Raw genomic sequence first — 26,204 nt, forward strand, 5'->3', positions numbered from 1 at the left:
TGGAAATATCAAAATGTATGTGTTCTTTCCATATAAAACAAAAGTGGTTTCCTACATAGTGGGGGAACGGGACCTATTTTAAGCTCTTTGTGCCTCAGGTAGTCCACTAAAAGTCCCTTGAGTACGGCAATGCAGCATTGCACATTGTCTAAGACAAGAGTATAGATGTTTTAGTTTCCACATAAAGCTTCTTTGAAGCTTACAATAACAAGCTGCTGTGTGATAAAAGGTGATTAAACAAATATTTATATGGAAGACAGAGAATCACTTTTTTATACAAAATAATAGTTTTCTTACAAATATTGCAAGATGTTATTTTTCCTGTTTCTTGTATCTCACAGTGACAGAGGTTATTATGTGTGCTGTTTATATTGTGGTAGATTAACAAACCTGGATATGTGGCAATAAAAACACTCTAGATTTGTATTTATTTTATACTTTTCTGTGATCAAAAATGGACAAAAAATTGGACAAAAATGGATTAAGGCTTAACGATGCCCAGATCCATGGAAACACCAAGGCAGTCACAAAAGTCAGGTCCTCCCCACGTAGGAGGAAGACTCTTTTTTCCAGCCCAGCCCCCTTCACTCCTCTCCTGACAATCTTTCTTGTCTATCTTATACTTCTTACTGCTTGTTCTTTTTGCCAAGTGAAGCGGAGAAGCCCACCTCTCCATCCGAAGGAAGCTACCTAATCAGCCTCTTCTTTAGGGTGCTGGTATGTCATCACTTCTGAGGAGGCCTTGGCAATAAATTCCACTTTCCATTTCAAAATGGAGATTATAAAATACTTAGTTAACCATGCTTCAGACTTATCCACTGTGTTTTGTTTGTACATTACAGTAAAGATAATCAGTAGTAATACAACTAAAATCAAGAACCCAGACTGTGAGTCTAATTTAACAACTCCAAAACATATAGTGGGTCAAGCTGCAGTTTAAATTCCCAGGTCTATATGGGGATGATTGCCAATTTAGCACTACCATTAGAGATAAGGTAACACCTAGTATTAGGAATCTGAGATGTTAGACTTTATTAAGTAATTTAGTTTGTCCCTTTGCTAAAGTGGGATTGTTCCCTAGAGTGTACTTCCCAATGCTCTATCCAGTCTTTGTCTGCAGCATCAAACAGGAGGTTTATAAATAGAGAGCACTCAAATTCAAACAGGTATTTGCTGTTTTATCAAGTGGAAATGAAACAAACAAACAAACCTGGCTATGTGATTTGCTTTTTGAGTTAATTTAGTGAAAGACCCATTGGTTGGTGGGCAAACTGGAAAATAAAACTGACTCATCCAGCATCAAATGCCCCAGCAACAACTATCTGGGTGAAACCAGACAATCATTATGCTCTCCAATGAACTCGCATAGAAAAATGATAAAAGACAAAAACACCATATCACCTGTGGGCAAACACTTTTCACAAATTGATCATTCCATATCTCAGTACGCATCTTTAAAGGAAACCTGCACAACAACTTCAAAAGACAAGCTTGGGAACTTAATTCATACAACAGATTGTAACATGTCCCACTGCTTGCTCCTAATTGCCCACTTCATTTTAAATGGTCTCCCCTAACATATCTTAACCCCTTATGGTTAACAATCTGTGTCGACTTGTATTTAGCTCAGACACACTGGTTTCCTTCCTCAGACCCTAAGAAGACCTCTGTGAAGTTTAAAAGCTTGTATGTTCCACCAACAGAAATTGGTCCAGTAAAAGATATTACCTCTCCTACCTTATCTGACTCATTTATGACATTCTTAAGACTATATTTTTTTCCTCCATAGAAGGATTGTTGCATTTACCTGAGAAAACCAATAGGAAGCCATAGAAGATACTCAGATAAATTACGTCCTTGCTTACAACGGAACCAGTCACATTTCGCAAGCTACTCAATTGATCTTTGAGGTCCTTGGAATATATTGCCCTATAATAATGAATAGAGTTATTTTAATGGGGGTCTGGTTATTTATTCTCCTCTTTTAGTAAAGAGTAGCAGGTAGCAAACAGAGTCTCCTATATCTAGTGACAGCTCAGTCCATTGCGAGCAATGCTTATAATATATGTATATTAACCTACCTGTGTTTTGTTTAATATATTTGTTTACGTTGGAAGTAAAATTACTGGAGTATCACTGTATATATTCAATGGGTATATAGACAAGACTCCATGTAATTGATACATCTCTGTGTTTCTACCTTTTTGAAGAACCATCATGTTTATTTTTTTGTAGAAGAAGTGAAGGATAGATTACAATCTAGAGAGCATGTCGTTTGAGAGATGTCAAATCAATTATATATTTGGATACCAAATAAACAGAGTTATAACAAGATTTTACTTTAAAATGACTGTTGAATTAATTTGCTAACCAAATGCATTTCATTTTGGAGACACTATAACACATACACTTAATTTAAATGTTTTTACTTTGTAAATATAGCACGTTTACCCCACAAATGCAAGGCAGACGGATGGGGACTTCAGGGAGAACCATCACAAAAAGCACAAGTGTGAGTGGAGAGATGTACAAACTGGAACATAATGATGGGAGTCAATCAGACACTGCTGTTGGGACAGTTGGAACAGGTGGGAAGAAAAGACGATCCAGCCTCAGTGCCAAAGTGGTTGCCATAGTATCTCGAAGGAGCAGAAGCACATCCCAACTTAGTCAAACAGGTGAGTGAAATATACTCAAATTGAAAACAGGTCCCTTTAAATATTGAAGCTTGTACTTTACCCATGGGATATGGACTAATCATATGTGTATGTCAGAATGTAGTACACTGAGAAAAAGCTCTTTCCATCTCAGAAGGAGTTTTTGAGTCATTTAATTTTGTCCGGTTTCTAAACTTGGCAAAGAATCCATACAGTAATGTTTTAAAAATATCTATTATAAATCTCTTCTGTCCTGACGAATGAATGTGTTTATCTCTCAGAAGCCTTGTTTACATGTAGGCAAGGAAATGCAAAGAGACATATGTGGGTATCAAGAGTTTATGGGTTAGACATGAATGACATACAGCATGTACAAAATCTTTTTTGACAGAATAATTCAGTATAAATGCAGGACTTGTAACTTGCAGCATATAAAGGTCAGTTATATAACACGCATAATTTTAAGGTGTAGGTATAGTACCAACATGTTTAATATTATTTTTAAGAGATTACATATTATTTCTCAATTAAGAGAAAACCTAGTGTTTTCTATTTAAAAACAAACCGGCAAAATGGGGTCAGTGAATTCAGATAAATTCGAGTGCAGCATGATGCTTCATTATGCACTTTAGGGGTTCCAATTCTTTATTGCTACTTCAGAAATCTTAAAAGCCTTGTATCTGTGTAGCCCGAAGGGGAAACAGCTCATACAGAAAGAAGCAAAAGGAAGACATGTTTTAATGTCGCCAGTCCTGCTCCTGGTCCTGCTGAACTCACTGAGTTTTGCTATTGACTTCAGTAGGAATAGGATCAAGCCCCTTAATGTCCTTTGTTGCTAACAGAAAGGAAAGCTTCAGAATAGCGCAGCACACAGGCATACTGTAGTGTTTCTCACACAGTTAGGATAATCCCAAAGTGAAGGTAAGTATCAATTTTGTGTATTTGTATTATCAAGTCTCTGCTTTTCCTTGTTTTTCTTTTTCTCTTTCGTGAGCAGTAGAAGCAAGTTTGTTTTTATCGAGATTTCAATTAAAAATGTAAATATTAATCTACTTCTAGTCTTATGTTTTTAAACTGAACATGCAAGCTAAATTATGCATTTGAGTCAAATGATAGCTTTAATGGGATCATCTGAAGTCCAGAATTAGAAGTTATGTTAATACTATGCTCTGCTGCTCAGAAATGCAATAGGGTCGTTACCACTCAGTCTCATTAATCTAAGTAGCAAACAGATTGTTACTTAAAATAAACCGTATTAGTTCAGAGCTACCAGATCAGATACTGTAATTTAAAATTTAAAAGTGGTCTGGCAGTATTCAAAGTGTCTGTGCTGATATATTCTCCCTTTATTAAAAGCTACATATTTTAATTTTATTTATAATTATTATTTTATTTAAAGCTTATATAATGTGGTTTGAAACTGCATTCCTTCAACCCCCAGTGAAACAGGAACAGAGGAATTAACATACTGGACTAGTATGTTAGGAAAAGTCCTCCTTTTCTTTTTGCGAATATAGACTAACACGGCTGCTACTCTGAAACCTGTCTTTGAATCTTGTTCAAATCAAGTTCAATTTTCAAATCAATTGGAGTTTTAGGTGTGCCAGAAATATAACATCAGGCTGTTAATTTGTAAAATTTTTAAAAGATAATATTAAATTCAGCCTGAGGAGACTCATGTTATACTATAATTCTTTAAAAAGAAAAGGAGTACTTGTGGCACCTTAGAGACTAACAAATTTATTAGAGCATAAGCTTTCGTGAGCTACAGCTCACTTAATTCCACCAAATGCATCCGATGAAGTGAGCTGTAGCTCATGAAAGCTTATGCTCTAATAAATGTGTTAGTCTCTAAGGTGCCACAAGTACTCCTTTTCTTTTTGCAAATACAGACTAACACGGCTGCTACTCTGAAACCTGTAATTCTTTAGAGTACTCAATGTCTTCCACTGCAGTGGAGACCATTGCAGTGACTTTTGCTTCCGAAAATATGATTGTGTAGTACTTTCAGTCCTAAAACAGTGTTTAAAGTGATTCTTAGTTTCCCTTATTGTAAACTCAGACAGTTCAACTGTAAGGTAAAATCTAAGAAAATTCTGTTTATTACCTGTGATTTCTCCAAATATTCCCAACACTATAGAAACTCAGTATTAGAATAAAAAGTACATCATTCCAAAAGGACAGGAATCAAATATTGATCTAGAAGACAGAATTGCTGACATTCCTTTGAAAAAATTCAATAGTGGAGTTCCAGGTTTCCTGAATCTGAAAGGTCAATGACGAATAATGTCAATATGTATACAGTGCTAAAATGTGAAAATCCCAAAGGCCCTTGTTTGGACACATTTATTAGGCCTGTACAGAAATATAACTTTATGTGCTTTCAGTAAAATGTATGTCATAAACCAGTGAGTTGAATTAACTGTATTTTATTGGATTAATTTAGGCACCTGGATATTAGGCCTGATGCTCTCTTTCCAAGGAAAACCAATAGTAGGGAACTAAGTATTCAAACTCTGAGTCCTAACTCACAGAACTGTTGTAACATTTTCTCTCCAGGAAGAGGGATTTGAGGCCACACACAGAGGATGGGGGAAGCAGGGATTTCAGTAAACAGAGCCTGAGGAGCTTGAGTGAACTGTGTGACACCACTGCAGATCTCAGTGAATTTGCAAGGAGAGTTAGCCATTCTGTGTTGGTCCCTAAATTATTTCTTACCTTGATAGTCCATCAACCCTAGGCTCAAGTATAAGATATGCTGTTCTAATGCCTAAGTGCATGTATATATTAAAACTATATAGCTCTTTATCTAGCTTATCTATAGGACTATATACCTATCCTTTACTTATGTATTTTGAATGACATGGTTTAAATAAATGTAGGGTCATATAGTATATAAAAAAATTACTATGTGTCTAGAGAAAATAGGGTAATTCAAGCCAAATAAAGAAATCCATGAAGCATCCTTAATTTATTTTTGAACCTGCTACACCAGGGATCGGCAACCTTTGGCACGTGGCCCATCAGGGAAATCCGCTGGCGGGCTGGGACTGTTTGTTTACCTGCAGCGTCCACAAGTTCGGCCAACTGCAGCTCCCACTGGCTGCGGTTTGTTGTCCCTGGCCAATGGGGGCTACAGGAAGCAGTGCAGGCCGAGGAAAGTGCTGGCTGCCGCTTCCCACAGCCCCCATTGGCCTGGAACGATGAACCGTGGCCAGTGGGAGCTCCAATAGGGCCGAACCTGCGGCTGCTGCAGGTAAACCATCCCAGCCCGCCAGCGGATTTCCCTGATGGGCCGCATGCCAAAGGTTACCGATCCCTGTGTTATATTTTTATAACTCATTATTGACTTCTCTATTTAAAATTAAAATGTGTAGGTTGCTGATTTAGTAATGTAAACTAGACCCTTTAAAATAAATGTATAAATATGTATCTGTTACTAATATTTGAAAATCAGCTTCAATAAATAGACTTTTTCACAAAAAGTTCTAAATTTATATCACCATTAATATTGTGCAGCCTTCTAAAAAAAAGTCAGAAATGCATTTATGCTGTAGATTTGTAATCAGCCAATTGAAAAATGCACATTTATTAAAAATAATTATAAATATATGTAAAGATTTATTAGTAGATTTGAATAGCCTCTCCTGTGCCACTCAGATCGGTTTAATAGAACGGTTATGCTATTTACCAGAGAATATGCAATCTTAAGAAACTACTCATGAGTTGCATATAAATTTGTTTCTAATCCCACGCCTTCAGGCACTGCTCCTGCAGCTCCCAGTGGCCACAATTCCCAGCCAATGGGTGCTGCGGAGCTAGCACTTAGGGTGGGGGCAGCCAGCAGAGACCCCTGACAGCACTTGTTCCTAGGAGCTGGACATGCCAGATGCTTCCGAGAGCCACATGGAGCCAGGCAGGTAGGGAGCTTGCCTTAGCCCCTCTGCACCACAGACCAGACTTTTAGCAGCCTATTAAAATCTCCAGGATTGCTTACAATAGTCACTGGGAAATTGATGCCGATTCCGGGAGACTCCCAGCCAGTCTGGGAGGGTTGCCAACCCTAGCTCTACCTTTTAAAGCCCTCATGATCATTACACAGCCATGTTGCCACTATCTCTGCCCCAGTTTCCCTAAACTTGAGGTATTGTCAAACTGTGTTTCTATGGTGCTGTGTATCTGTCAGACTAGATCACCTGTTTTTAGTATCAAAGAAGAGTTATTCTGGGCTAAATTTGCAGGGTGTTTGCCTTCCTCACAGCATCACGGAAGCCCAATTTTAGATTAAAAGGAGCGTGAATAGGAATTTTTAATGTTAAGAAATAATGTTGAAGGGATTGGTTCATCATTACTTGTATACAGTGTCCCCTAAGGACAATGGCTGAAAGGGCTGGTGCCCAGAGAGAAATATAACAGAAAGACATTGGATATAGCTGGTGGACCCTTTAGTAGGGAGAAGAGGAGGCCTTAAGTCTTTGCAGACTGAGGAACCCCTCAGAGATACCCTCATTCCCCATCACAGAGGGAGGGAAGAGAGGATCTTGAGTTAGGCTAAATCCTAAGAGTTAGGCTGAAGAGGGCCAACCCTCATGTACTGTTTATATAGTAAAAAGAAAAGGAGTACTTGTGGCACCTTAGAGACTAATAAATGTATTTGAGCATAAGCTTTCGTGAGCTACAGCTCACTTCATCAAGTGCATCCAATGAAGTGAGCTGTAGCTCATGAAAGCTTATGCTCAAATAAATTTGTTAATCTCTAAGGTGCCACAAGTACTCCTTTTCTTTTTGCGAATACAGACTAACACGGCTGCTACTCTGAAACCTATTTATATAGTGTGAGATAATTTACCCTGGACTAAACTTAATAAAACCCATATATGCATGAGTTGGGGGAGAGCCGATAGCACTTCCCAGCTATAGTTAAAGTTGTATCCTGCTCTTTAAAATCAGTCCCTTTATCTATATTTCATTAGCCTCATTTTCAATTTTTTAAATGTGTCAAAGTGCTGATCTTGATGCAAACACTTTATACTGCAGTAATTTCTAGCATCCTGTTTAAAATATATAGATTATATGGACATGTGTGTGCCTAATGCCCAATCCAACCCCCTTTAAGGTTAGAATAACTCCTATTGACTTCATTCAGAGTTGGAGCAGGCCTATAAAGAATACACTGTGATGTGATAGTGATGGAATAAAGATTCTACTGGTTTGAACTGGCAATGGCTATGTTACTCATAAGTGCCAAATCCAATAAAACCTTTTAATGAGTCAAACCATGGCACATATTTCACCAAAAAACTATTTCAGAAATCTTTTAGAGGTTTATTTAAATGTATAGGGTGATCTTCACCCCCTGTAAAGGGCCAATATTAAACCTATACACTCTTTGTTCCTATTTTCACCCAGGAATATGTTGTGAAAATTGTGTAATGCAGAAAATGCCATTCTTTGTGCTACTCCATAATCCATGAGAGGCAAAGCTATGTTTATTGTGGAAGAATTTAAAGAATCGGGATGATGTGTTACAGCTGCATGCTTGCTGGTTAAGAACAAGAAATGGAAGAAACTAAATTGAATGGCTTATAACGTAGCACATATTCTCCTCCACTCCTGCCAAACAGGTTCACGAGGATAACAATGAGATTCAATTTTTTTTAAAAAAAAAGACCAGTTTCTGGGTTCCTCTATATTAGAATGCCTAAGTGGAGACACCTAGGAGTCTGATTTGTCTGAGGTGCTGAGCAGCCGCACCTCCAAATATAAGAATCATGGCACTACATCGCAGGGAATCATGATGAGTTATTTTGTCATAAGAACCAAAGTTATCCATTGTCCTTGTTCCTGCTTGCAAGGTTGCACTCTAGAAATATATCAGATCTTATTTAAAAAGGAATTTTCCATCCTCCTGATGTGGAGGATGTACTGTGGGATGGAGTTGTAATCCTGAATTTTCTGAAGACCAAAACCTGTGAAAATCTTTGTATACATGTTTTCTTGACAAAAATGAAGACACTGCTACAGAAAGACTCTGTAGACTGAATATATACAGGATAGCCTTAAGATACTTGCATGAAATAGACATAGGTGAGGCATACATGTGTGCTCAGTCAAACCTAAGACTGTTCTGCAATTGAGAATTATTTTCCTCAAGAAGTCACTATGAGATGTGAGCAAAAAGACTTGAGTAAGCTTGAGGGAATGTCTACATTAGAGCTGCAGGTTTGCAGCTTGTGTAGGTGTACTATAGCTGTACTCTAGCTAGCTAAAAATGCCAGTGTGGATGTCACAGCACGGGCTTCAGCACTGGCTGCACAAGCTAGTACATACTCAATGGGGAGTCAGGCAGTCTTACCCTTGCTGCTGTTTTTAGCAAGCTACATAGAGTACAACTAGCATGGGTATGTCTACACAAGCTGCAAATCACACTCACAGTTGCAGTGAAGATGTACCCTTAGGGTACGTCTACACTACCGTTAGATATAAGGGGCTGTTTAATTGTGTAGACATTCGGGTTCAGGTGGAGCCTGGGCTCTAGGACTCTGCAACATGTGAGGGTCCCAGAGCTCGGGCTGCAGCCTGAGTCCAATTGTCTACACTGCAATTAAACAGCCTTGCAAGCCTGAGTCCCACAACCCCAAGCTAGCTGGCACCGGCCAGCCATGGGTGTCTAATTGCAGTGTGAACATATCCTTAGAGAATCATATGATCTAGTTCTACCCCATAAGCTTTTAGTCTTCCCTACCACATAGCATGAGTAGAATCTTCCCCACCACATAGCATGAGTAGTCACCTGAAGTGTTTCCCTTAATTAAGGGATAAAGAGAATTCCCATACATACTCTGGAATTCAGCTTTGTTTTCCAACTTGTCAATTTCAGAGGCCAATCCAACAGTCCACTCCTAATAATATTGCACTATCCAATTCAGCAAGCTACGTCAATGGTTGTTTTCTATATATGCTCACAGAAGCTGATGTGAAATTCCTGCTTCATCTGGCTGATCAGCAAGCAAGGCTGCTTTCTGAGAATAATGCTGAGACCCATGGATACAGATGTCATTCTCTGGTTACTTGTTGAATGACTGAAGTTGGGTAAAATTTAGAAAAGGCAAACCTATTCAGTAAATACGTGTGCGTGGACTATAATGATCCATTGGTGCACAAGACAATAGCATACCCAGTCACTGACTGACTGCAGGCTGGCATTAATCTTCAATGGTAAAAATAAGAGTGGTTGGAACACTTGAAAGGTAAATAAGCAAAGGACAGCAGTCCTCCAGACCTAGAGCCACATACTTTCACAACAGACACTGAAAAATATGATGCCAGTACTTCATTTTCACAGTCCTTATGTGTGACCATGCCAGCCTGAGTGTAAATTACACCTACAAAGAACATTCCAGGCAGAAAAGAAGGTCTATGGATAATGTTCCACCTATCTTGGCAGCTGTGCTGTGGCATACCAAAAGACTGCCAGATAGGATATTATTAGGGACAAATTTTAGGCATTTAATATTTTGGAAATAATTAAATATTATTTAATTAAGAATTTTATCTAGTAAAGCTCTAGAATTCTTCTGACATTCCATCAGTGCCAGAGTTCCATTCAACTGTCAGACACACAAATAGCCTTGTGCTAATACCACTGTCTATCACACCGACAAGTATTGTCCCACTGTTGCTTTGTACTCCCTTGTCAGTCTGTCTGTATCCATGTGTTGTCTCATCTTGTAATTAGGTTGTAAGCTCTTTGTGGCAGGGAATGTCTTTTGTTCTGTGTTTGTACAGTGCCTAGCACAATAGGGTCCTGGTCCATAAATAAGAGTTTAAAACTGAAAGTGAAAAAGATTTCCCTAACCAATTTAAATTACGGAAGAGATCTAGGCAGGCAGATGTAATTATCCAAATTGGAATTTTGCAAGAAAAAAAGGACTAATATTCCCTCCTTTGCTAAGAGTGCTGTTGCATATTCAGTGATTACAAGTGACTCAAGAAACTCTGACAGCAAAGTGACCCCATAACCTTTCCACTACTCCACCCACACCAAACTCCTTACCTCTCTGCTAGGATGTCAATTCAGTAATGACTCAAAAGGAAGAGTGCTACCTCCTTAAACAGAAGCACCGATTCCAACAGCATCATGGCTTTTCCTTGACCAATTCCCAACCAAGTACTGAACAAGCTCAACCTGCTTAGCAGAGGAACACAACTTTCCTCTATTTTAGGGGCCATTAGTTATTTTGTTATCATTGTTTTTTTAAAAAATTGTTTTCTTTTAATTAAAAATGTCAAATTGTCAAGCTGTATCAGAAATATTTGGTAGCCCAGGCAGTGAGATAGTTAATTTTCTTTTGTTCTACTGTTTGACAAGATATGGCATCATGTCTGTGTTTTTATGAGATTTCTAATATTTTTGTTCTCTTTCACTGTCATCTTTTATTTGGCCAGATTTGTTACTGTTAGATCTTGACTGTTTTGATAGTAAAGTAGATTTGGGGAGGATTCCAAGAACAAAGTTACTTGGAAGTTTCAAACTATAAAACAACCCTCCTGGACCAGCATGTCTATAAAGTTCATTTGTGATTAATATTCCCGTATGGCACAGAAGAGCAATTCCAAAGTACTTGTTTGCGTTGTCTGCTCACCACTGCAGGAAAGCCTGTTTAATACTAGCATATATACTCCTCTCCCCTAGTGTAACTCCATTTTGTTAGTCTGAGGATGCAAATTTCTGCCATAAAACGTCCCTATATACCTTTATTATCCTGTGTACTTGTAGAATAATTCATGGTAACCTGAGGAGTAGTATCTCTTTCTTCAACATTTCCACTCTCAGCCAGCATTTAGCTCACTTTAATATATCAGGAGCCTGCTTCCTCTGGTTATTGTTAATTTTCACAGACTTAGCCCTTTCAGTCTATTTCAGATAACTGAAGCAAATCTCTGAAGATATTTACACTATTCCACAAAAGAAAGTATAGTGAATGGGGAAAGGACATGACATCAATGTGGATTTTCCTTTTCAACTAAACTGAAAAAAAAATGTTTCTAGAATACCAGCAATGGATGCTGATGATGCCTTTGGAGAGCTGTCCATAATGGGTCTCTAAACCTGACAACTAAATAGTAAAGAATATTTTGTTGAGAGGAACAAAACCTTCGTTCAGATGTTGCTTTAACTCACATAAATGCATCTGCAGGAGGAAAAAAAACCCACCACCATCAGATGAAGAACGATATTGAAAGAAAAAGAAAAGAAGGGAAGGTAACACAAATGCAACACAACACCAGCTTATTTCTGTGAAATGAACACTTTGTTCTAGTGATGATTCTTAATTCTTTGAAACTAGTGAGTGAATGTAAGCATGTTCTTTTTTATTTGCTGTTGCCATCTAACTGAGGAATTCACTACCCTTAATAGAAACATAATTCAGTCTGAGTTACTCATCTTCCGAAAGATTTCCTAATAAGGGTTAGTATTTTCAAACAAAGTCCAGCCTGCTCTGTTGAATTAGTTTTACATATGGTTCTTTTCCTTTTTCCTGAACTATAAATTTTGAGTTTGATGATGCTTTGCAATTGGTTGGATCACAAGAAAGTACTGATTTGCTGTGGTATTTATTAACACTTCCCCCCCCCCTGCATTTTTTACACAGATTCCTACAGAAAGTGAATCCCAGTCATTGTATTTTTCATTATTACCAAATTATAATTGATTTATGTTTTAAAATTCATGCAAGTTTAATGTCAGGAAAATTAAACTACTGTGAAACAGTACCGCCATCATTTTATCTGTGAGTTTGCATGCATGTAAAACAGCACTATAATTAAAAATGTTTCAAATGTATTTGTTTAAGGAAGGAAGGACTTTGTTCCTGTTCTGTTTCTATTTTGTTATCAAACAGTGAAAATTAAATCACTGGAAAATAGTTCTCATTCATTTATGAAATATAGTAAAAAGTGATCTTATTAGTAATGTTTTTTGTATTTTCATTCAGTTTTATTTAACTGGGACTATAATTTGCTTTATCATCTGACCAGTGAGCTCCTTTCATACTTTGGAACCATATTCTACACTGTGTAAATATAAAAGATGTATTGAGATAATATCAAAGTTGTGACACAAATTGGCAGGAGACAGAATAATACCAAATTTCTGTCAATGGGGAAAAGACTAGTGCAATCTTTCGGTCAGGATTTTTTGACACAGAGGGGTAAATTAAGACAGTGTGTCATCCTTAAGCTTGAATTTCATTGTTTGTCACATCCTTCGCACCTGCGCCTGCCCCAAATGTGTGGCTTTCTGAGACACTGAAATGTCTCAGAAGCTAGCTCTGCCTGCAATCATCAAAAGAAAAAGCACTCCAGTTCTGTGTCACAGCGTTGAATGGCTGTCCAGAGAAGAGACAACGCATCCAGATAAACTCGCTGTTTCCATGGCTAAGCATCTGCCTATATTTAGGACATGTCCAGCTCTCCCCATGAAGCAGAGACCCTGCAGAATACCATGAAGCAGTCCAGCTGGAATAACTGCTCTGCACAGACTAACCAGTGCAACTCCCAGTTGGATAAAATAGGACTTGCATTGGTGTGACTTACTCCAGTAAAAAGAACAGGAGGACTTGTGGCACCTTAGAAACTAACAAATTTATTTGAGCATAAGCTTTCATGAGTTACAACTCACTTCATCGGATGCATTCAATGAAGTGAGCTGTAGCTCACGAAAGCTTATGCTCAAATAAATTTGTTAGTCTCTAAGGTGCCACAAGTACTCCTTTTCTTTTTGTGAATACAGACTAACACGGCTGCTACTCTTACTCCAGTAAGTTACCAATATAAGTTGCACCTGTATAAGACCCATTCTGTGCCAGTGCAGTGTTTGTTTTGCATTTAAACCCAGGGCCGGATTTAAATCTTACACACTCCTAGGCACAGCGTCCTCTCTTGTTATAATTTAAAAATATATATATTTGTTGTGTTCTGGTGCCTGGTTATCTTGTTTGATAGATGTTTTGATACTATCTAATTCTCATTGATAGATACTTTTTCCCTTTCTATGAGTTTATACAATACTCAGTTTATTTTATTCATAGAAAAATTACCAGATTATACTGTTTAGTATATGTGTAAGTATTGATATGTCAGAAACCAAACTTCAGAAATGAAGATTTTTCTGAGGCACAGAGACAATAGAAGCTGTGAATGTGACAATGATACATGAGAAATCCACATATACCAGAAATCCAAGAATTTAGGACTCTCCTGCTAATTTTGCTGGATTCAAATGTTTTCCCCAAAAAAGAAGAAAAAAGACAGGTCAGTCACTAGCAGAAGGCATTGTGAGACACGGCTTCAGGTTGTCAGTACGGACGAATTAAAACCTGCTTCTCCAGCCTCCAGCCTGGTGTGCAGTGCTGTGCTGCTGTCTCCTCTACAGTTCCCTTCTTGATGGCTCACAGCCTCAGAATTTGGTCTGACAAGGAGCACCGAGAGGAAGCAAGGGCTAGAGCTCGGGGAGGCAACTGTCACTATGGTTGAGTTTGCTTGTTTTTGTGAATTGTGCAGGATAAGGGGGAAATGGCTAAGGATATGAGGTGAGCACAGCTGTTTACAGAGATGAGGATAGACTGCTTTGGTTTTAAGTAGTGTCTTAACATTAATATGTTGAATGGTTTTGAACATTTTTATATGGGTTTTTTGTCTTTGGAGAATATTAAATGCATTTGGGGCCCTGTGGTTTTGGTGTATGTATACTAGTATTAGAACTGAACATAATTTGCCACATGTTGGCACAAGATTCCAGATAAATGCAAAATAGACTATCATTTTTACTGACTTGTTTATAATATCTGAAAATCTTTTTCATTGCACCTGTTCAGTTTTTCCAGAGGAGGACCCCTGGTGCCACTGTTCTGGTTTGTTTTGCTTTCACCTCCCCACTGACTGACCAGAGGTCTCTTTATAGCTCTTTAGCTGAATGTAGATTTGATGCCACAAATTGTTCTCTCTCTCTCTCTCTCTGAGTCTGCAGGCAAACTGAAACAATGAGTTATATTAAGATGTGATCTAGGATTGTATATGAAAGTAGATAAACTTCAATCATTACTCTTCCTAAAAATGCTCCTCAGATGTCTATCTCTTCCCTGCCAACCCTGTCTCTCTCTTGGGGCCAAGGTGGTCAGGAGAGATTTCATTGGCAACCCGTTCATCTCTCGTTAGTCTAACTGAAAAGTCACTGTGACATTAACAATGATATTGCAGCCCTAGTACTGAAAATAAACTGACAAAGTAAATATGCAATGGGATTGACCTATTCTGGTTACATACTAATACCACTTTTTTACAAGTTCAGTTGTTATTGATAAAAGAAGGAATACATTAGAGAAACCATCTTGAGGGGCTTATCTATTTTTATAAATAAATCCCCGTCCCCATCTGCCTCTGACAGACCTCCCCAACAGTTCCAGGTTTCAAGGGACTGTTACACTTTGACCCACAAAACTCCCTGTTCCAGTTGAAGTAGTGCTTGTCTGGGCTGGCTGGGCTTGGATCCTTGCTTAGGGTGTTTCAACAGCCCTGGTGCCAGCTCTGCTCAGGTTTGGCTCAGCCCCCCTGACAGCGGGATGGATGGGCCAAACTTGAGTGAGTGGCACTGCAACTCTGTGTGCCAGATTGCAACACTCAAATTTGGCCCAGCTGCTCCCAGACCCTGTTTGGGGGGGGGGGGGCTGAGCCAAACGAGAGCAGAGCTGCAACCCTGTGTGCCTGGGCCAGGTTGCATTAGCTGGAATGAAGAGCCAAGCCCAGCCCGCCCTGCAGTACAGGAGCCACAGAAGCCACTGCTGTGCGGTGAGCTTGCTCTGCAATGCCCTCGCCCGTGGACCTCCCTCCTGGGGGCAGGACCTGTCCCACTTAGCCACTTTACATGTTGGGAGGTATGCGATAAGCATATGCTAAGAGCCAGATTCTTCTGTCCTCACTAGATATAGCATTTATGTATCCCTCATCACCATAGTGTTTGAATGCCTCACAATAATTTAATGGATTTTCTCTTCACAATGCCCCTGTGAGGAAGGGAAGTATTATCCCCATTTTACAGCTAGTAACTCAGGCTAGATTAAGTGACTCAGTTGAAATAACTAAGAGGACAATCGTTGCCTTTTCTCCCTCCCTCAAACTGCTGCCCAGGCGACAGGCACAGCCTGGTTGTATTTTAGATACGTTTTTGGTGTTCACTGTACTAAGTGCTTTTTACTGTATGAACTTTCACAATGCTGGGCTAAGCAAAATTGATGCTTCCTTGAAACTGCAGCTTGTCACATAATAAACAAGCTGTGAAGCTGCAGCAGGTTTTGTTTCCCTTTTTCCTGAACAGTAGTAGAGTTCAGATTACACATTCGAGCCTTAGAGTGTTTCTGGCGGGTAGAGACCAGACTCTCAGCACATCTTCATTACTCCTTTTCATTGTAGTGGAGCTGCTTCTCTTTAAACAGGTACTTTTTTGTTTGTTGTGACCTTTCTAAATTTCTGATTATACTTTTAGAAGTAAAGTATTATGTCATATTATTAAATTAAATGGTGATTTAATTTCATTTCAATCTCTAATGAACAGATATCCACATCACAACTGACACTACTTGCTTGGTAGAAATCTTACCAGTCAGGCTAAGGATTGAATGAACATGCAGACTGAACTAATATTTAGCCTTATTAATCCTGGTGAAATTTTAACCCATCTTTAAAGAGCTTTGTATATATTGTTTCATTAATTAAGCTTGGAGCATTATAATAAGATGTTCCTATGGTTTTTGGTTTATGATGCTAATTTTAGGCAATTTAAGAATACCTTATTTACTGACAGCTTCCTTTGTCGGATCATTAGAGACACAAGGTGGGTGAGGTAATGTCTTTTATTGGACCAACATCTGTTGGTGAGAGAGACTAGCTTACCTAGAGCTCTTCTTCTGAACATGTTAACCAGAATAATGGACTATTCTCTACAGAGCAAAATTAGCCAACAGTATTGTCACATTCTAGAAAATGGAAATATCTCAATCTCAGTCTAATTTTCTAGTGATTGTCTGAGAGAGTTAGAAAACATATGGTGGTATTATCCATTTAGTGCTGGCAACATGCTTGGTGTTGTATGCTATACAAAATAAAAATGGCCTGCTTAGTGGCACTGTAGGAACCTTAACCTTAACTTCCTTGACTTTTTTTATTTGAAACAGTGCATCCATGATATTACATTAATGTCCATTTTGGTGTGTAATTTGCAATATTCTTTTTTTAAAGAAAGAGGAAAAACCACTCAGACAAAATGCACTATAGTTGGCCAAGAGGTGAAGAAGGAAAACTTGAATCTCCTGCCAAAGTCAATGACAGGTCACAACAAGAAGTGGAAATAATGCCATTTTAGAGTAACATTTTGAAACCTGCTGATCTTCCTTATGCTTCACCTCACTTGTCTCTTTCTTTCGGCATGTCTACGCTGCAAACTTTTGCAGACGCAAGTTATATTGGCATAAACCCGCCACAGTTAGTATATTGCTTGCAGGCCTGCTTACTTGGCTCCTTGCATCAATGCTATGCTTACTCACCAGGAGTTCTTGTTTTGATGCACAGTGTGGTGCACCATGGGTAGGTATCCTGTGTGCAACTTGCCCATGTCCAGCACACTGGCATTTGGGAAGTTTTGGCAATGCATGGTGGGGCAGAAACAAGTCACGCAAGGGTGACTGGGACTGCAGGGTCAGGTTTGCATCATGCAACATTCTCTACCCATAATGCAATCTTTATCCCTACTTTTTGCTCCTATTTTGAAATTCCACAAATCTGTGCAGGACTTGTCACTGTCTTCCATCTCTGACAGAAACATGGAGCCTGCATAGCTCTGCACTATTGTCATGAGCACAGGACACATAATCCTCCAGTATTTGCAGAGCCACAGGAATAACCACGGGGAACATGATAGTTTCTTAGAGGTCAGATTGATGTGGACATAGCGAGAACCAATTCAGGATTGCTGCTGGCATTCACAGAGCAGATGCAAATAGTGGAGCGCCGCTTTTGGGCCCAAGAAATTAACACTGACTGGTGGAATCATAATGCAGGGTTGGGATGATGCGCAGCAGCCACTGAACTTTCAGATGTGCAAGACCACATTCCTGGATCTGTGTGCCAAGCTCACCCCCACTTTCCAGTGCAGGAGAGTCAGAATGAGAGCTGCTCTGACAGTGGAAAAGTGAGTGGCAATCGCACTGTGGAACTTGCAATGCTAGATTGCTGCAGTGGGAAATCATTTTGGAACTGGGGGCCATTGTCATGCAAGTCTGCAGGGACATTAATTGTCTCCTGCTACGCAGCCCTGTGACTCTCAGCAGTGTGCAGGACATAACAGATGGATTTGTAGCTGTGGAGTTCATGAACTGTGGTGGAGTAATAGACAACACACATCCCTATTTTAGTACCATGCCACCTTGCCACAGAGTACATCAACACATTTTTCTATGGTTATGCAAGTGTTGGTGGATCACCAGGGATGCTTCACCAACATCTGTGTTGGCTGATTAGGGAACATAAGAACATAGGAACGGCCATACTGGGTCAGACCAAAGGTCCATCTAGCCCAGTATCCTGTCTTCCAACAGTGGCCAATGCCAGGTGCATGACTCTCCATCTTTAAGAACACAGGTCTGTTCAGAAAGCTACAATCAGGGACTTTCTATCCTGACCAGCTGATTACCATTGGGAATGTTGAAATGCCAATGGTGATTCTGGGGGGCCCAGCCAACTCCTTGCTGCCCAGGCTCATGGAGGCAGACACTTGCCACCACAACAGCACCAAGGAACTTCCAGCTTGGCAGGTGCAGAATGCCAGCTGAATGTGCTTTTTGTAGATTGTAGGAGTGCTGGTGCTGTTTACTCACAAGATTAGAGCTCAGTGAGAAACAATATTCCAATGGTTATAGCTGTCTGTTGTGTCCTGAATAATATCTGTGAAGCAAAGAGGAAAATCTTGCCGCTGGAGTGGAGGGTAGAGGTGGAGTGGCTGTCTGCTGACTTTGAACAAGAGCTATCCAAAGAGCTCAACACAGAGGTATATGGCTCAGGGAGGCTTTGAAAACACACTTTAACTGCGAGCCACAGTAATGCATTGTGGTATACTGTGCTTTACCTGGCCCTACAGTGTGGATACTGATTAGGAATTGTATGGTACGTGGTGGACATCTATAAATATATATCGTGTAGTTGTCTCTGATCCTATGGGTTGTGTCACAGTGTACAAAAAAAAGAAAAAAGAATGCCTCGCTATCACCAGGCATTCTGCATCATAAACGATTAGGGGACTGTAACACATGGCTTATGAGGAGAGGTTGAGGGAACTGGAATTGTTTAGTCTGCAGAAGAGAAGAATGAGGGGGAATTTGATAGCTGCTTTCAACTTCCTGAAAGGGGGTTCCAAAGAGGATGGATCTCAACTGTTCTCATTGGTAGCAGATGACAGAACAAGGAGTAATGGTCTCAAGTTGGAGTGAGGGAGGTTTAGATTGGATATTAAGAAAAACTTTTTCACTAGGAGGGTGGTGAAGCAATGGAATGCATTACCTAGGGAGGTAGTGGAATCTTCCTCCTTTGTGGTTTTTAAGGTCAGGCTTGACAAAGCCCTGGCTGGGATGATTTAGTTGGGGATTGGTCCTGCTTTAAGCAGGGGGTTGGACTAGATGACCTCCTGAGGTCCCTTCTAACCCTGATATTCTATGATTGATTCTATGATATGCTGGAAACTAATAAATATTAATTATTTTCCAAAGAGAAGAATTTTATTAAGTAACTAAAATACTTTTTAAAAAATTCTGTGTAAATTAATAGCAAATACATTAAAATCTCAATAAATTTATGGAACAAAGCTTAAAGAAGGGGAAAGAACATTCCTATCCATTTTAGCTACACATACATCAACTGTAGCTCTCACAGGTCAGTGATTTGAAGCTGTGGATGGCATTAAATTGTGAAATGGTAGGCGTAGGGATGTGGCTACTGGTGCCACATGGAATGCTGAGAGAGGGTGTCGGAAGGGGTTGTACTGGAGTTCTCCATGGACAGCAAAGGAAGGTGAGCTCAGAATTGTTAAACTTGCAGGTCCACAAGAGTTTGCAGCATGTGTGTTTGCTGCCAGAGAAGCACCATTATATCCTGGTGCATCTCCCTCTCTGATTCCTGGGCCTTTCTCCTGTCTGTTTTTTCCTTCTCCAGACAGCTGCAGCATTCCTGCAGCATTGGTTTGCAGGATCTCTCTGAACATGTCGTTCCCAGGTCCCTTCTTTCTTCTCCTTATCTAGCTCAAGTGTTCTGCAGGTGCAGAGAGGCAATCCCTCAAGGCTGTAATGGCAGCATCTGCAGATAAAATACACAGAGGTACCATTGTCATTATGGTCGCAACAGAAGGCAAAAGTTAAGATTCAGAACTCCCTTCACTTGCTCCCCTAAAGTTTTAAACAAGACATGCTTATTGGCACTTCTGCTTTAGGGTGTTTGTGCACGGCACCACTCACAGCTCCAGCTGTGGTGAGTATGTTCCACCAGTAGTGAGGAAAATGAGGAGAGACTTGCTTGGTTGCATGAAACTGAGCATAGGGCAATGGCACTGAATACTGGCACCATTTTCCACCAGCAGTGGTGATTTTAGCTGATATCTCACACTTGGGGGTAACAAAAGCACAGAGCACACAGCTGCTGCTGGCATCCTGAAGCCACCTGGGGCTATATGCTGCTAGCCTGTTTACTGCAATGGTGCCTACAGAACTCATCACTGACTGGCATGGAAGAGTGTCCTGCGGGGGAGGAAGAAATAGGGCTGCCATCCCTAGAAACCTTTGGGAGGGGATTGCAGAGTACCTCTATGAAAGTGTCATCAAGATCTCTCTGGAAGATTTAAGGGACATCTTTGAGTACATAAACAAACAGCTCCGCATGGCCCTGCACCTGCCTAACTCTACAGGGTAACGAAAAGCAGATAACTCTACCTTTATTTGCTGTACCGCTACTTCTACAAGTGTGAGTAAATTGATGAAAACTCAATAACTGTGTCCTGCTGGGAGGGCAGGGGGCATTACTGTAATGGGAAATAAATGTACACACCTGAGATTCCTTTCCCTGCATCTGGCTCACCCGTGCTCGACTGCTGGGACTGACTGGACTGCAGTGGACTCTGAAACAGGTCCTAGCTTGTGGCATAGCTGGAGCCCCTAGTCACATGTCCCCCATCCTCTGTCTCTTCCTTTTCCACTTCCTCCTTAGACTTCCTGTTCATGCCAGGGGCCTTTGACTTGGATTCCTTGGAGGTACCCATGGAGGTGTGGACTTCACTAAGTATGACATGCAGCTCTTTGTAAAATCTGCAGGTCTGCAGCTCAGCACTGGATTGATATCTGATATGCCTGCAGCAGTTTCTTTGCTTTCATGCAGCACTGCTGCTGATCCCTTCTCCTGCATTCCATAGTTGTGTTTGCGTAGCCTCTTCTCCTTACAGGCTGAGGATATCCAATATCTCCTGTCTAATCCAGGCCAGAGCGTGTCTGGAGTGTGTAGCTGGCATGGTCAGCTGGGCAGTTGCACACAACAAGAGAGAGCTGCTAGCTAGGAAGAGATCTGCTAGGTGTGCTCGCCAAGCTGCACAATCAGGATAAGGCATTTCAAAAATTTGCGGGGCTTTAAAGGGCGGGGGAGGCCCTTCAATCTCCTGGGCAGTGGAATTCACAGTTGTGGCCAGAGCGGCAGTGTCAGGCATTGTGGGACAGCTGCTGCAGGACTGTTAGTGTCGACATAAGTAACACTGTGTCTACATTTACCCTACATCAACCTCAATACACTGACCATAGCTCAGTGCCGTTCAGGGAGGTGGTGTTACTATGTTGGCATAATGGAGACCTTGCATGAGTGGGAGACAAATTTAAGTGTGGACACATACAAAACTAAGTCTATGAAAGGCAGCTATGTAAACCTAACTTTGTAGAATAATCCAGGCCTTTGTATCTGTACTCGTGTGGCACCCATCACCATAGTTTCAACACCCTAGTGAGGTGAGGAAATATTATGATTAGGAAATCATAATTCACAAGTGTAGAGGTGAGAAACAGATTTATGAGACTGGCTTTGAAGTCCATGACAGAGCAGGGATTTAAATCCTGATCTCCTGAGTCATAGTCTGTTGCCTTAATCACAAGACCATCTTTCCTTTCTGCTGTGTTTTCATCCAGTTTTACCATGGCCAGATAACAGACTTCTTATCATCCTGTTATTACACAGAGTAATTATATGCAGAGTAAGAGAGCTTCTGTTTGTCAAAGAATATTTAGTTTTTGATTGGTTGGTGTCTGTAATTATAAAATATAAAGTTATAAAAATAGATGTCAAGAAAGGGGTAGCTTGAAGATTTTGTCTTGAAGGTTTGGGGGCTGAATGCCGTTGATTTAAGTGTCTTCAAGGTTTTGGCACTTGATATGGCTGTTAGATTGAAGAAATGGGTGATCTCATTAGACTATTTTTCTGCTAGCCATTATTTTCCTTCTTGACCTCACACTGAGAGCAATTTGGATAACCATTTTGTATCCTTAACTGCCAGCAACTATGTACAGTATATCAAATAGGTACTTTTGAATTTTGCTTGGTACTTAAATTTATTTGATATTTTCTAAAATAACATTTTTACTTCTATAGTACCTGCCATTTGAGGCTCTTATAGCTCTTTAATAATAATAAAAATTAATAATAATATAAATAATTGTACTTTGTTTTATATAAGGATTTTTATCCATAGGTCTCAAAGCACTTTACAAAGGAAGGATAAGTATTATTATCCACATTTTACTGATGGAGAAATTGAAGTATGTAAAATGACTTGCAAAGGTCACACAGTCTACAGCAGAGTCAAGAATAGAAACCAGATCTACTGACTCCCAATTCAATGTGTTAACCATCGGAACATCCTTCCTCTTGTAATATAATTGCCTCATAAAAGTGTTTTGGGATTAATTTATTTTAAAGGACCCCAAAGCATGTCATAAATAATATATGCAGAACCACTGAAATGCTGCCAGCTCTGAAAGGGATGGCAACCACGAACTGGTGCCCAACATATTGTTCATCAATGCAGGAGAGAGTATCCTTAGCTAAGGACAGCACTCTCTAAGCAAAAAGTGCCATGGGTTCTCAAATGTCCATCCAGTAGAACTGTGATTTGTATGTTCTCACGTGAAATATCCACATAGTAAACCTGCACAGAACTCAACTTGAGTTCAAGGACAGAGTACGCCCCCACTGGAATTTGGACTTGTTGCCAAAGGGAATGTAGGTGTTTAATACCTACAACTTACATCACTAAAACACATCTCTGGCCTTGTGATGTCTAGTGTAGTCTGTGCCTTTGATCTTGGGTTGGGTTTTTTAATACCATTATTTTGTTTTCTGATATTTGTTTAGTGAAAATTGTGTGTGGGTTTATATTTAGCAGCTATTCAGAGATTTAAACTGAAGTATTTTGTTTATCAGGAGGGACTTAAATTTATAATGTGCTGAAGTAGCTTATGCTCTGCATCGTAAAGAGTTAGTTTAATTATGAGCAATTCATGAGCAAATAGTGCTCCTTGCACTTCATTGTAGTATTTTGTGATATTGACACAGTTTGTTAATTAAAATCTGAATCAAGGTTCCACATAGAAAGATCCTTAAAATCTTTCAATCTGGACACTTGTTCTACTGGTTAAGAAAAATCCTCAGATACATCATTATGCAAAACCTAAAGGTGGTGTTTCAATGCCAGCAAAAGTATTTGTTTGAACACTCAATTCTCATTCAGAATTAATGGGAATTGGGCATCCAATACCCTGGCAGCAATGAAAGTCTCACCTTAAGTGTATACTCACATTCTGTTGGTCATTTTTGCAGTTGATGTTTTGTGCTTTAGAACAAAAAATGGTTGCAATTGTTATCTTCTTTGAGCTCATCTGCTTATACAATGATGGTCTCACTTTTAACAAGGTCTTTTTGTTCAGATTGCCAATATTTCCATCAAAATATTAGCTTGCAGTTGCCCTGAGTGGCTCCTGAAAGCTACCTGAGTAGAACGTGCATAATTACCCTTTCTGCTGTAATGAACAGGAAAGCAGCATGGGGGTCACTTGCTGTCTGTCTTTGCTTAGGCAAGCAGTCTGGAAAGGCATATGAACATTTCAGGCTCATTGCTGATGACTGTGTAGTTTATTGTTGTGAGGCAGGAATTAATAGAATGCAATATATGACAAAGCACTCAGTGGATTAACAACTCCTCTAGTTTGTTAAATAGTTTAAACATTCAGCACACTTGAGTCTGTTTAACTCAAAAAAACATATTTTATCTTTTGGGTATCTGTGATGCGACTGCACCCCTCACTGCCTTGATAGAGTTAAGGAGGGCCTGAGAGGACAATTAAGTTACCTGGGGTCACCTGTGAGAAGAAGGGCCAGGGTTAATTAACAGTGAAGCCCAGCTGGGGAAGGACTCAGAGAGCACTATAAAGTCAGGAAGCTCAAAGCACAAAGGGGACTGCCTCCTTTCTCTTACAAATGTCCCCCGCCCTGTCCCTCATACACACCTCCACTTTCAGCCTCTTGGCTTTATAGTGCTGTCCCAGTCCTTCCTTAGATGGGCTTCATTGTTCATTAATCCTGGCCCTCCATTTCCCAGGTGACCCCAGCTAACTTAATTGGCCTCTCAGGCCCTCATTAACCCTTTCAGGGCTGGTGTGGGGTGCAGACCCCATGACAGTATACCATATAGAAATAGGAAGTCATATGAAATATTGTATAAGTGCTGTCATTGATGTATACTGCTAAATATAATCTCCATCTCCCTCTGTTAAAATACTGTCTGCATTACAGTGAAAACCTGTCAGTATTTTTATTTAAATACAGTCTGTTAAAGAATGGCATGGCCATGGGGCCAAACCCTATTTGTCTTCTCAATGAGTGGCCCCACTGAAGTCGATGTGAGCAGGATTTGGCTCTGGGTGACATGAAACGGAGAATGATAATATAAGAAATTCAATAAAAATCTCCTCCCTTTACAGATGGGGAGGATCTAGGTTGAAGAATGCAGTCACAGTCGGGCTGTAGGATTTGCTCTATGGTACACATGCACACACACATATTCAGTTCTGCTGCAGGCACTGAGCTATGATGCCTGAAGTTCCTCTCAAAAAGATAGGAAAAATAATGAAAAGTTTTTGATACTTTTAAAATGTTAACTCTCTTTATTACGTCTTTCTCCCATTCCCAAGCTAGGCAGACACAGAGTTGGGTCCTCAGAGAGAGAGAGAGAGAGAAAGAGATTCCTAGTTCTTCTAACAATAACATTTCGAGTACTGGGATCAGAATTGGCATTTTTTATTTAAAAACTTTTATTTAAAAAAGAAACTGTGAATTCCTTGTAAGAGCTGCTTCCCTTATTTTAGTCTTATGGCCTGAGCAACATCTTTTCCTTTAAGAAGTGATTTTTGTTTTTAAAAATTGTATATTTGTATTAAAATGTATAATGAAGAAATCATTTGGATGTGTGGGAGATTGAAAACTCCACAAGATCAGCTCCGTTTATATAACATAAAAATACATTAAACTGAGGAAAACATTTTTGAGGCTTCAAGCTCCTTGGAGTGGTATTGAGTCTTATCCTACACTGAAGTCCATGGCAAAACTCCTATTGACATAAATGAGAGAATATCTACAATAAAAGAAGTATAGAAGAAATATAAACATTCATGTTTTAGGCCAAACCACCATCCAGCTGGAGCTAGGAAGAAAGTTTGCCTCAGGGCAGGTTAATTTATATGACTAGCTTCCTCATTTTTAAAAAAATCACCTTTCTAAGGTTTAATGTCATCATGTTACTTACTGGGGCAATGCCTCCCCCAGGAATAAAAAAGAAAAGGAGTACTTGTTGAACTTAATTTAATGTGATAATTATTATTTAATGGCTCAGGTGAAGTTACTTCTTGAACCAACTCCTGTGTGGTACTTAAGATCAAGTCTAATTGTTTTCTTATTCTAGCAATAGCTACTCCATTTAAGGTGTTGAGAGATTGCTTCCTTAAACCTTGTTGTCCTTTGATACTTCATGAGTTTACATGCAAGTAGTTGATGTCACCGACTATTACTATTTTATTAGCCGTTATTCCCTGCCTGATCCTTGACCCTAAATATTGAGGATTTGTTATGCTTTACCTGATCAGGGGCTGGGAGTGTAAGCAATATATTTTTATATGTATGACTTGCGATTTGTATCTATACACATTTTACTTGTGCACTCTACTTAAATCTTCCATCTCATTAGATTCTATGTAATCTTTTAGATACAGTGCTACTCCCCTACTTCTAAGTCTAATTTGCTCTTCTTGTAGAGTTCAAAGCAAGGAATTAGAATATCCCATTGATATTTTTGGCCATTCCACTATGTTTCAGGAACAACTATAATGTTAAGAGTCTATTCCAACGCCAAGCATTTTAGCTCATATA

The 26,204-nt window shown here is 39.6% G+C and overlaps 1 protein-coding gene across 48 annotated transcripts in view; it reads left to right on the top strand.

Moving 5' to 3' along the window:
- Positions 1 to 26,204, top strand: part of RIMS1 (regulating synaptic membrane exocytosis 1) — a 490,129-nt gene that overhangs the window by 428,330 nt on the left and 35,595 nt on the right. For 30 of the 48 annotated variants that reach the window (XM_043510457.1, XM_043510458.1, XM_043510461.1 and 27 more), the window contains one exon: positions 2,443 to 2,678. The exons of the other annotated variants lie outside the window; for them this stretch is intronic. In XM_043510457.1, coding sequence (XP_043366392.1) covers positions 2,443 to 2,678 — 236 coding nt within the window. The remainder of the gene's footprint in view (positions 1 to 2,442; positions 2,679 to 26,204) is intronic. 48 annotated transcript variants of the gene reach the window in all.

This window comes from Dermochelys coriacea, chromosome 3 (assembly GCF_009764565.3).
Source record: "Dermochelys coriacea isolate rDerCor1 chromosome 3, rDerCor1.pri.v4, whole genome shotgun sequence".
NCBI lineage: Eukaryota > Metazoa > Chordata > Testudines > Dermochelyidae > Dermochelys > Dermochelys coriacea.